Source organism: Montipora capricornis, chromosome 3 (assembly GCF_036669925.1).
Source record: "Montipora capricornis isolate CH-2021 chromosome 3, ASM3666992v2, whole genome shotgun sequence".
Lineage (NCBI taxonomy): Eukaryota > Metazoa > Cnidaria > Anthozoa > Scleractinia > Acroporidae > Montipora > Montipora capricornis.
The window spans coordinates 26,328,944-26,341,443 of record NC_090885.1 but is presented as its reverse complement, the minus strand read 5'-3'; the positions used below and the strand labels follow the sequence as shown (position 1 = coordinate 26,341,443).

General features: G+C 37.0%; 1 protein-coding gene across 1 annotated transcript in view; it reads left to right on the top strand.

The window, feature by feature from the left end:
• Positions 1–12,500, top strand: part of LOC138042690 (anoctamin-5-like) — a 27,690-nt gene that overhangs the window by 4,791 nt on the left and 10,399 nt on the right. The window contains exons 2-16 of the mRNA XM_068888651.1: positions 3,597–3,648; positions 4,296–4,426; positions 4,552–4,650; positions 4,720–4,862; positions 5,732–5,789; positions 6,425–6,476; positions 7,086–7,141; positions 7,447–7,503; positions 8,151–8,215; positions 8,332–8,375; positions 8,565–8,655; positions 9,873–9,978; positions 10,772–10,832; positions 11,206–11,288; positions 11,818–11,955. Of these exons, the coding sequence (XP_068744752.1) occupies positions 3,597–3,648; positions 4,296–4,426; positions 4,552–4,650; positions 4,720–4,862; positions 5,732–5,789; positions 6,425–6,476; positions 7,086–7,141; positions 7,447–7,503; positions 8,151–8,215; positions 8,332–8,375; positions 8,565–8,655; positions 9,873–9,978; positions 10,772–10,832; positions 11,206–11,288; positions 11,818–11,955 (1,236 nt within the window). The remainder of the gene's footprint in view (positions 1–3,596; positions 3,649–4,295; positions 4,427–4,551; positions 4,651–4,719; positions 4,863–5,731; positions 5,790–6,424; positions 6,477–7,085; positions 7,142–7,446; positions 7,504–8,150; positions 8,216–8,331; positions 8,376–8,564; positions 8,656–9,872; positions 9,979–10,771; positions 10,833–11,205; positions 11,289–11,817; positions 11,956–12,500) is intronic.

Here is a 12,500-nt window from a genome sequence, read left to right as displayed (position 1 = left end):
AAGTGATAATAATAATGATAATGATAATGATAATGATAATCATGATAATGATAATAATAATAATAATAATAATAATATAATAATAATAATAATAATAATAATAATAATAATAATAATAATACAGACAACAACATCACTATCATGTGGGATATGCCAGTCAATACTGATAGAACTATAGTAGGGAATAGACCAGACATCATCGTCAAAGGTTCAGTGACAAGTTTCCACTTGCAAACTGATTGAAATGACTGGCCCATCAGATAGAAACATTGCACTGAAGGAGGTCGAAAAGAAAAGCAAGTACAAAGACCTTTGAACTCGAAAGACAGAGAATGTGGCATATGAAAACCGTAGTGAGTGCGCTTGGTACAGTAAAGAAGGGGATGGTAGAAAACATGAGGAAAGTATCAGAAAGAGCAATTGTGACAGAGATTCAAAAGATCTGCATGCTGGGATATGTGCGAATCCTCAGAAAGGTGCTTAGTTTATGAACAGAATAATTGACTTGCATAACTGATGCACTAAGAGACACCAGCAAAGACTGTGATAAAAAAGACAATAATAATAATGATACTACTACTACTACTACTACTACTACTACTACTACTACTACTACTACTACTACTACTACTACTACTACTACTACTACTACTACTACTCATAATAATAATAATAATAATAATAATAATAATAATAATAATAATAATAATAATAATAATAATAATGAATACACCAAGTTCTCAATACTTGACGTCTTGTAGTGTCTTAACATGGAATGCAGTTATTGTAACAAAGTAGTGCTAGGCATTGGGTGTCCCAAGGTATTCAAACTGTGTGTATGCATGTAGTGTAACTGGAAAAATAATATATATGGGTTATTGACCAAGCATGAGGTCAACATGGCTGGATATTGGCCAAGTTCTTTTTCTGTGTGTTTATGGACCGAGAGGAAGTCGGGGTCCATAAACACAAAAAAAGAACGATGCCAATATCCAGCCATCTTGATTGAACAAGCTTGGTCAATAAAGGATTTATTATATGACTTAAAACACCAAAAAAATGATCTTTGATCTTGCCGGACCAAGCGAGAAATCCCAAGCGGGCAAAATAGCTCCATCTTGCCCACTCTGGTAGCCGATTACAGTGCCCGATTTGGTTCATCTTGCCCGTTCACGAAGCTAGTCATATGATAAAAATTTTAATAATGTTTGCTTTGACCAGTGATATATTTTACCACTGACAGTTCTATGTGCCCTTCATTAAATAAAGTGTTCTTTTGCTTCTTTATTACAAATTCGAATATTTTTCTGGAGCCATCTGGTGGGTGATACATGTACCTGAGCATCTTTTGTAAGCCCTCTGGCTGGCAAAATTGAAGTAATTGCTGTAAAGAAATGTGGGCATGTTGTTCTTTATGTGCATTAACAATCCCTTTATTTTTCATCCTTGCTGTTTGTAACTAGTACAAAGTGGTCTATTTTGTTGATGTTGTTTGTTGGAATTACTAAGAAAATAGACGTTTGGCCTTTCCCCTGTCATGAACATTTTCCTGGCTTTGTGTCTCTGCTGGGAACAGGTGCTAAAGGTGACTCTGACTTATCGATTTTACTTGGTACTCGTGTAGGGAGGAGGTACAAGGATGGCACAGTCGGTTAGTGCGCGGCCTTGGTGCAGGAGGTCCTCGCATCCTTGTTTCGACTTCTTTCCTTTCCGTGTAGCTAAGTAGCTTTAAATACCCGTAAAACGGAGCACTGATGGAGAGGGGGGAGTAAAATGAGCGCACCGTCGACCTCAGGTTTGTCAGTTGAATTACTGTTACGAGTTATCGACGTTAAATATGGTTTCTTTACTTTACTTTACTATCTGTGGCTGGTCTGGCTATTTTTAAAGAATTGAGTCACTGGGAGAAACAAACAACAGATGCAACAGATGTAACCAACAGTCTTGAACACTGTTGTGGTCCTTGTAATCTGCACATGGGAATTGACTGCAGCCCTTGTATATCTTGATATTTTAGACCATATTTAATTTATCCCTTATCTAAATATTAATAATTAATATAAATAAATGCATTGTTTTTTCACATTTTATCAAGCAAAATTAACATGCAAATTGCCACTGTTGTAAGTGCAGTTTGGTGGTTACTAAATACAGGTAGGTAAGACTAAGGCAGTGGCCGAATCAAATCATAAGCTTTATTGATGTTCATTCGAGACAAAAGTCTTCATGTGTCTGCCTGGACTGAGAAGAGATCCTATATCATTTACATCAAGGAAAAACATGGAGGGGTAAAATAAAATGTATTTGCTGATTATTTTGTAACAAAGTGTGATAACATGTTTATGTACATAATAACTAAGAAAAAGTTATCATAATGATAATAAGGTACAGGTGTACCCATATTTTCTTCCCTGCTTGTATTTCATATGAATATTATTAAATTTGATCCAGATAGATCTTTTAGCATTTGTTTCCTCTCTGCTGATCCAGAGAAAGCACTGTACACATATATTTAAATTGTATTATTTTAAAAGCAGTTTGCTACTGTGGTTGGTGGTTGCTCAAGATGTTTGTCATTCATGCCTTGATGACATTGCATAAATTGGTGACAAGTTGCAAAACAGTGACTTTGCATGTTAATTTTGCTTCTTTTAATAATTATTAAAAAAGAATGATGTAAAGATAAAGAGGCAAGTCTAAGCATTAAATTTTACAGCTGTATAAAGATTCGGATATAATCTACATCACCTACTCTCATGTATTACAATTTCTGCCTTCAAACATACTTAGGGACATATCATACATGTGTATTCTATATCATTCAATCTACACATTTAACATAGGCAAAGTTTGAAAAATGCTACATGAATTGTATACTAACTTGTATTTTAAAGTTGACTTTAAATTTTCCTTTTGACAAAAAAATTGCAGCAGATTAGCGACTGTCACTGTTAAACAGCTTTTTGGAAGCAACAAGCACTTTGTTGGTTTAATCTAAGCTGGGAATTGAGAAACTGTTTATGACTACATATTAATTCCACGAGCATCAGGGTGTACGTATGGGAAAAAGTGGGTCCAAGTTTACTCTTCGAAGACTTGTAAGACTGAACAAAAAAGTGGTGCTTCATTTAGAAGTTACACTTTTATTTTTCTGGTCCCTTCTTTGGCAGACCTTTATGTTTGGTGATTTTAAACGTGAAGAGTTAATTCTTGTAGTTTAGCATTCTTTTCGCTGACTTTACTGCTGTTGAAGAGGTGAATTTGTCGAACAGGGTTCATTTATTTTGCTACAATCAGAGTAATGCCGGCTTCTATTAATTTTTTGAACTAAAATATAACACTGCTCTATTTTTTATACGGACATCACGATTGGAAAAAGTAAAAGAGGTGCATGGTTTTACAGACATCGATTGCAGCTTGACTTTGTACCATTGAATTATTGACAAGTTTCGGTGTTGCTTACCAATGAACTCTTGAAGCCATGAACCTATCTCTAGAAATAAAGGGAAAAAATAACCACCATCAAAACTGCATTATGAAGCTTCCCTTTGATTTAACATTTAAAATTTAAATAAGTTTTGTTTCTTCCTATACAGAGATCAAACCCCTCAAACACTCTTTTCTTTAGGGATGGAAAAAGAAGAATTGGTAAGTCAAGAATTTAATTAATTCTGCAGCGTTTGTTTTAGTGATTATAATAGGTCTTTCTAAATTGCTCAATAAATAAAAATATTTGAATTATTTAGGACTTTAAAAGTTAGTGGTTTCTATAAGATGGTTCTTGCCTTCCACTGAATAAGGGTTGGGTTTAATTCCCTGACTTTGCATCTTATTTTCAAAGTATGAGTTTGTCATTTTAATTTCCTGTCCTCTTTAAATTGAACATTTCAATGGGCAAACTTTCGCAGATTGGAACATCACTTGTTTTGTTGTGCACCTTGCTACAAAGTGCTTCAGCACAAGCAACTGACCATTAAATGAAGGTGGTCATCATTTTGTTCACTTCATTGTATCATCCATTTCCCTAATGATACAACTGCTAAAGTGAATACATGCTGAACTTTAATGTACTGCACAAAAACTGTCATGTAATTCCAGTGTTGGTCTAAGTTTTTTTATTCAATGCTTAATATAAAGGGTACATTCACCCATTCACACCTAAAGTGTACCCAATTGATGAATAAAATCGTCTGGCGTTAGAGTAAAATCGATAATTCAGAGTCACTCTCAGGTGCCAGGCTGGGAAAGGTTTAACCAATGTCAGTCACATTGTTCATGATCAATTTTTTTGTCAGACTACATTCTTGCCTACGAAATTAGTACAAGTAAAGATGAAGACTGGCAGCAAAAGAGGGAAGAAAAACGCAGTGAATTCGAAGCAAACTTGGAAAAAGCTCATCTTGAGCTGGAAGTTGAGGGCATAGAGGTAAAATTAATAGATAAGTCAGGATTCATTCATTCAAGTAACCTTGTGAAACATTTCCAGCAGATTCTGAGTATTGCTTGGTCATTATTATTGTGGATTAATTTTTGTTGTTACTGTACCTTCAGCATTCCAGTAATGGAAAGACTGCTTACATCAAGGTCCATGCTCCCTGGAGAGTACTGACAAAAGGAGCAGAGGAAATGCTGATGAAGATGCCTATCAAGGTATGTATCATATGCTGAGTTACTAAACAAAGAAATGTATTTAGCATTTGAAAACACATTATTTTGTAGGAAAATGACATGGACACAAGAGACTGGACTGATCGATGCTTTGATGGTATTGGTCTTCGCAATCCATTTGAGGTCAGTGTTGAGGAGCTTCCTGAGCAGCCAAACTACTTCACATGTGCATTCAGAAGAGACAAGCTTGAAAAGTAGGTGAATTTTACATTACATGGCCAGGATTTCCTTTTTCTTTGACTTAAGACCAAAATCAGCGATCATCATCATCATTCTCCATAGCCTAAGGCAGCCGCAGGTGCTCCCTCAGAGATCATTCCCCCTCGGAGATCACTCCCCTCGGCACTCGGCACTGTGACCTCCTGACAGCTTTGATGATTGTAAGCCCTGTCCATTCTGTTATGTTGGTCAACCATGCCTTCCCAGGACACCCTGCTAGCAGAGCATTTCTGAACTCAATGAGAAACAAAGGACTCTGCAGAAATCATGTTAAGTATATTTATTGAGTATGCGCAAGCTGTTGCTGTTGCAGTTTCAAATCCATGCCAAGTCTCGATCGTACTACAAGTTGCCATGTTGATTTTCTTACTGAAGGCTTGATTTTGACCTTCGCCTTGTCAAGAATATGAGTGCTCGTTACCTATACTGATTTGAGCAGAGTGAATAGACCAGAAAGTTGGGCTGCGGGGGCTTAAAAGACTTTACATGTTTTCTGCAGAGCCCTTCTTTCTTGCCCTCTGGTGAGTTTTAGAAAGGCTCTGCTCGCAGGGCGTTCCCAGGTCTTTTCTTTCCGCTTTTGTTGCAAGCATTTCTATTGAGATTATGTTCGTGAAATATGGTGACCAGAATCAAGCTATAATGACCGTAAAGGAAATTTGTAAATTTCATATAAACTCTTGCAATCAAAATTTGCAAGTCCCTGCATGAGATTTTCAATTTTCAGACGTTGTGCCTTGTGCAATGATTTCCACTGAGTGAATGATATTAATAAAATGTTTTTTTTTGAAATCTGCCACTTTGTAGGGGAGTTACTGAGTATTATACATTTACATTGTTTTGTTAGATTTCTAATCCCGGAAAACCGTGATGAGTTCTTTACCAATGCTCAAAGAAGCAGAATTGTAAGTGTGTATGTTTTGCTATTTGAAAATATAAAAGATTACTGTTGTGTGGACAACAAGTGAGGAACTGAAGATGACATTCATAATTATATACAATTTCAGCAATAGACCACAAGTTTCTATGGTTTATAGGCTGATAAACCATGCGGGATGTTGGTAGAACACGAGAAGAATTCGAACGCAAAAGAATCCGCTGCTTAGTAGCAGGGAAATACCTGCCATGAAATGTCCAGATGCCCAGATGGACTAACTTATAAGGCACTCAATACACTGCATAAAATAACATTTTTTATATACTTGCTGAGGTAAATTGCAGCTGCGCTGTGCCCGCCAGTACTACCTATTTACTTAAATAGATGCCACACTTATTCCCTAATTAAGTATTGAGAAGCCGTTTAGCTTTGAAGAAGGTATTTTGATCTTTGCTATGTAGGTATTATCCCAGCTTTTAAGTTTTTCTTCCAAAAACAAATTTAAAAAAAAATTCCTGCTTCCTCTACAGCATAAGATCGTGTGACCTGAGGTATTTTACCAAGTGACTTCCATCTGCCTTTCAATTAATTTCATGTTTTGTACTACTCAGATTAAGCCCCTGTTTTCATGCTACATGTATTGAATGTATATTTTATGGATAGGTTCATAGGATTTTAATGAAAACCCAGTATGGAGAAAAAAGGAATCAGATTGGTAAGTTAAGACTAATTCAGCTTAGGATAATTTAATATTAATTTTTTTCTTCCTCACTTCATGATTTTCACGTAAGGTCAAATATTGTTGAAATATATTAGTAATTAGTCCACTTATAAGGTACATGAAATGCCCTAAGTCTGGTAACATTACTATGTGGAGAGGTCTCAACGACCACTAGTAACTGGCCCATTGTAAAAGTCATTGGCCAGGAAGCCCACCTAATCGCATGTAAGATCTGTGAGGCCATAAACATTTTATTTAGGATGACCTGTAATGAACAGTGATCAGGGAATTCACCTCACTCGAATTTATGGAGTGATTTTGCATCCGCATCAAAACGGGAATCCAGAGGAATTTAAAAATTTTGTTCAACTTGGTGAAGAAAAATACTTCTCTTTTGTAGTAATTAATATAATTATTTATTATTGTTTAGCTTATTATCCAAAAATGATGATTTTTACTGTTATTGCTTTTTTTACCAACAACAAACGATAATAATTATTAATTTTATTAAAGATATGTACATGTATTACACAGTGTACTTCTAAATAGATTAATACTATAGATGGTATGGTACTTGTAAATCCTTTTTTATTGATAATCCAGGTATTGGACGTTTGATTAACAATGGCTCATACACTGCAGCTTATCCTTTGCATGAGGTTTGTGTAGCATTAGTTGTTTTTTCCACATGTAGGCTTTCGCCCCTCAATCAAATCACATCATTTTACAAACTGCTTAGTTACAATCATTCATTCCTCCCTCCTTCGTAATTAATTCACTAGAATGAAGATGTGCTCTGCATAAACTGAAGACGCAGTTGATTGATGGGAGTTTACGAGGGAAGACATATTGTCTTGTTATTACTCCTTCCTTTATTAGGAGTAGAAAAGATTTCAGGGTTAGAGCATAAAACTTCCTGTTGAAATAATCACATTTGAATTATCATATGATGATTGATTTCCAGGGAACTTATCAAATAGAAGAGTCTGTTGAACCTCGAAAGCCTGAAAATGCACGACAGGTATTTGGCAGTTTTTAAGTTTAGCTGTGTTGAAATAATCAGTGATGATTAATGTAAATTTATAATCCATGTTGAAGGTACAATTGGATAAAATAAATTTGAATGTGTTATTTATTAAGTACCTTGGTAGGAGGTGTATCAGGTATCTTTAGCTCAGAGGTGCATGTATAATTGAACAGGTTAACAGACTTTCTGCTCATGAATCAAGATCCAAGTGATCCAAGACTTTGACGTATTAATTATTAACATGACACATGCCCTGACAAAAAGCTCTTGAAAGTATGAACCTGGGCTGCATTGCTAAGAGGATAAAATACAGGGCAAGGTAGGCTCCAGGGGTAGCAGGACTGGCACAGTGGTGAGTACACTAACCGACTGCTATGGTGTCCCATGGTCAATTCCTGAACTCAGCTTTACAAGTAGGTTGAGTCTGTGGGTCCTCTACACTGTCCGTGAGGCGTTTGTTCATGTACAGTGCCCTGGTCTTCCCCTCTCCAAAAAAAACCCCAACATTTGATTTTAGTTCACTTGCTTTGATTTTTGTGTGACTCCCCAATTAGTGCTGCAGTGCTAGCAGACTTGGCGCTTAATTTAAGTTCATTGTTATTATATTAAAGGTAATACTATTTTCTATGTGGGTTTTTTAGTTGCTGTTTCATACATGGGTAAATGTATCTCGCTGGTATAAGTTGCAGCCTCTGGATCACATCAGGTAACCTATCCAAATGGTGTTACAAAAAACCCAACTTATCAACTACAGTATCATGTTATTAGTTTGTAAATACTTCCTAAACACTGTATCTGCATGTGCCATCTTGTATATTGCAGGGATTATTTTGGTGAAAAGATAGGGATTTACTTTGCGTGGTTAGGTATGTAACAGGACTTTCACTGACCTAAGCCATTGTAGTTACTATGCCTAAGCTAACCTTCTGGGGCCATCGCTCTGCTTAACACCGATGGTCCTCTCTAATGGAGCAGAACTTTCAGTAGAATAAACAAGATAAACTTGTTATAGAATATTGTGTTGTCAATAATATTAATAAAATTGTTTGTCCTAGGTTTTTACACTGCCATGTTGGTGCCAGCTGCACTGATGGGTATTGTTTGTGTCATTTATGGAGCAGTCAAAGTGGGCTCATACATCCCAGTGTAAGTCTTGAGTCTGACAGCTTATGTAAATGTATTGCCGAAGAACGGCTGCTTTAGAAGGTACCTGAAACAATTCGTTCAAAAGGAAGGTTTACTGGGCTATTTATGTTAAAGAAAATCCTAGAAACTGGGTCATCCTTGCAACGTACAAGTACAGTGTATTTTTTCTGTAGTTAGGGTTAACCGTAACCCATTGACTCCTGGGGCTTCCCCACTGACACGTAAAATCGTCTGGCGTTAGAAAGAGTAAAAGTCTGACCAGTTTAGGCCGGTTTAGGCATCAAAGGGTTGTTAACTTAGTGCTTATTCTCGCACAATGAAAGTTACTTGCACATGGAATGTCCTAGAACTACTGGGACATTAAAACAAACCTGCTAGGATCTTCCTCCTTGACAGAATCGTTATAGCTGAGAGAATAGAAAATCTAAGTGCCATGAAAACTACTTTCAAGTAATGCTGATTCTAGTTCTGCTGGGACAAGGAAACAAACATGGTGGTGACTGGGGGTTCAGATGCTATCTCTATATACTAAGGCAAAATCCTGTTGCCCTCTAGGACCTTTTAGGGTGAGGGTGTCCTTCCCTCCATCTAGCAAAGCCCCTTAGATTCACGAAAGACATGTATATTTGAAGTGTGGATTATGGATGAAGATAGCAAGTAATCCTCACAAAAATGAGCCCAGCAAATTGACCTACTACCAACTGTGTGACTTCATACATGTAACTCAGTTGGTAAAGCATTGCACCGGCATCACAGAGGTCATGAGTTCGAATCCCGTTGAAGCTGCTCGAATTTAGTGCTTCCTTGTTAGCTTCTAATATACAGCCTTAGTCAAGGAAGTAAGATTGATCTTTCACGAAGAGCAAAACTAATTTTGAGCCAGACATTTTCAATTTGCTATAAGAGGTGAAACCAAATCTCTATAGAGCGAGTTTCAATAGAGGGTTGTAAAACCCAAACCGAAGTAATTACTTTGGCCAATCAAAAAGGACGGGGACAATCCAGTGAGCCAATCAAGGAAAATGTGCACGCGTGAGCCACGGTGTCACTTCTGATTGGTTGAAAAAGTGGCACAAGAACTTTGAACCAATCACTGAGTGAAGTAATGCAAAACCAAAGCAATTAGCTAATTACTTTCGACACTCAATTGAAAACCGCCCTAAATGTCATAAGTTGATGGGTTTAGAGATTCATCACTCATTCTTTGTGTCATTCAGGAGGGACATCTGTGATGAAAACAAAATCAAAGACTATCCAATGTGCCCACGCTGTGATGAACGTTGCCCTTACTGGCCTCTACATGAGACCTGTATATACTCCAAGGTATGTAATTTGTGCAGTATGTGATAATTTTTAATAACAATAATATCTACCTTTGAGATGCTTTTGTTTTATTGCATACATGCACTCGTTCATACATACATGCCTTATATCTATATTCCTCCTTGACAGAATCATTATAGCTGAGAGAATAGAAAATCTAAGTGCCATGAAAACTACTTTCAAGTAGTGCTGATTCTAGTTCTACTGGGACAAGGAAACAAACATGGTGGTGACTAGGGGTTCAGCTGCTATCTATATTTATTCTAAAGAATACAGTAACTTTAGTTAAAATGTCTACTTTTATACCAAGCATGCCTTATATCTATATTCTGTTGTTAATTTTTCCTTGCCAGAAGAGGGCTTTCTAGAAAACACAACGAGCAATAGAAATGCAATTTAAAATTTAACAATCAATGAATGTTTCGATGTTTTTTTCTCCCAACACTGTTAACGAATCAATAATAAATGTCAGCTTTGTTTGAGAAGTCATTCCAGAAATTGTTCCTATAGTTCTATAATGAGAGCTTATGTTAACCCTTTCCCTCCCAAGAGTGCCACTTATAGGTTTTACTCTGTCTAACGCCAGACGGTTTTACTCGTAAATGGGGGACCCCACAGGGGTGAAATGTTTAACAACAGCTAGATTCACTCAACAACTATGTTCCCATTAATCATTTAATGACTCTCAATCTGTCCTCAAAAGAGAAATGCTTCCAGTCAGTTAATGGTTTTTCATGTGTTTACTTGTTGGCCAATAGTGATGAACATTTTTCTTCTTCACCATTCTGACCAGGTGGCGTACGTCTTTGATAACGAGTTTACTGTGGTATTTGCCATTTTCATGTCACTTTGGGGTAAGTTGTTTTTCTTTTGGAAAGCACAGAAATGGTAACTTGTGCAAAAAAAAAAAAGATTGTTGTTGGTCACACACAAAATCTGATAGCACCTGGTTAAAATCTGGCCCAAAAATTAGTTTTGTTCCCTTTTTAGTTTAATATGGTACCTTATTTTTGTATTTGAGGTAACAAAATTTAAAGTTATGCATCATTAGTTTTGATGTCAACGTGACGAAATGACCAATAGTAATGCTTTACACCATTTCATTTTTCATGTTTCCAATTTGGCTCCAGGACAGATTATCATTGGTCATGGGTTCAAATCCATCTCAAAAAAAAATTTTCACCAAAAATCTTAATCATCTCAACTTCCTTGATGCATTTTTCCCAGCTACCATGTTTCTTGAATTCTGGAAGAGGCGACAGGCAGAGATTGCGTATGAATGGGACTTACTGGGATATGAGGATGAAGAGGTACTGTATGCATCGAACTCATCCACTGTCAGTTAAAACAGCTATGCTATCATGTGAGGCTGATACATCTTTCATTGATACGTACCTTGTGCAAGCCTGACCTTTTTTTACTTCCAATCAAGATTGGGTGGCATCAGTTTGTTTGTTTCTAGCTCACAGGACATTACTCGTTTCTTGATTTTTGCGTTGCCGAGAAAAAAGTTATAGATTACAACTGTATGATGCAAGTTAATTGACCACAATTAGGCCATGAACTATTTGATTCATACAAGAAGTGTGCGTAATCAACTAAGATATCGTACTCTTGTAAGAAAGCTGTTTTTAGCCAGCGAACTGACGCAGAATCTTTTATTTGTGGGGCAGCCTTCAGGGAAACGAGCCTGTGTTCATCTGTAATACGCTTTTCAGGCTTTGATACAAGTCTTGCAATGCTTGAGCTCGAAAAGTATTGAAGGTAGTCTGCTCGCAAGCTTGGGTCACTCTTATCTTATCCTATCCCAATTTGTCGTTTTAATTAATTTATTAAAAGGAACAACCTCGCCCTGAATATGAGGCAGCTGCTTTGGATACGCGATTGAATCCCATCACGAAAGTGGAGGAGCCATACATTGCAGTTGGCAAGAAGATACCCAGATTCGTATGCAGCTTCAGTTTCATTGTCTTTATGGTAAGACTTGAGCTATATTTATTTGAAAATAGCTAGCCATGATCCGATCGAGCGGATGATTTGAAGAGGGTTTGTGTTCGATTTGGGTGGAAATTGAATACTACCCACAAGATTGTCCAAGCACTGATTTATCACATTATGAAGTTTGAATCATTCAGCCTTTTGTCAACATTGTGTCTAACCATAGACTGGAGACTATGGTCAGCAATGGTGAAATGCGGGTCTTTGACCACAAACTGCATCCCGCAGTTGCAAAGTCAAATAATGACTGAAAAGCGTAGCGTAGTGAAGTCACCTTGAAGCATATCTGATATGCGCCAACCAACCACCAAAGTGAGTAAGTGTGAGGCTGATATATCTTTTGATTGGAAACTAGGAAAAAATAACCAAGTTCCAGATGGCATTTGAAGCCACAACCCACCGTGATCTAGTCGGATGGCCTAACCACTGAGCTACTGGTGAACAAGGGTGAAATGCGGGTCTTACACTAGAACTGCGTCACGCAGATACAGTGAGTACCCACATTTGACCCTTGCTCAAGATTA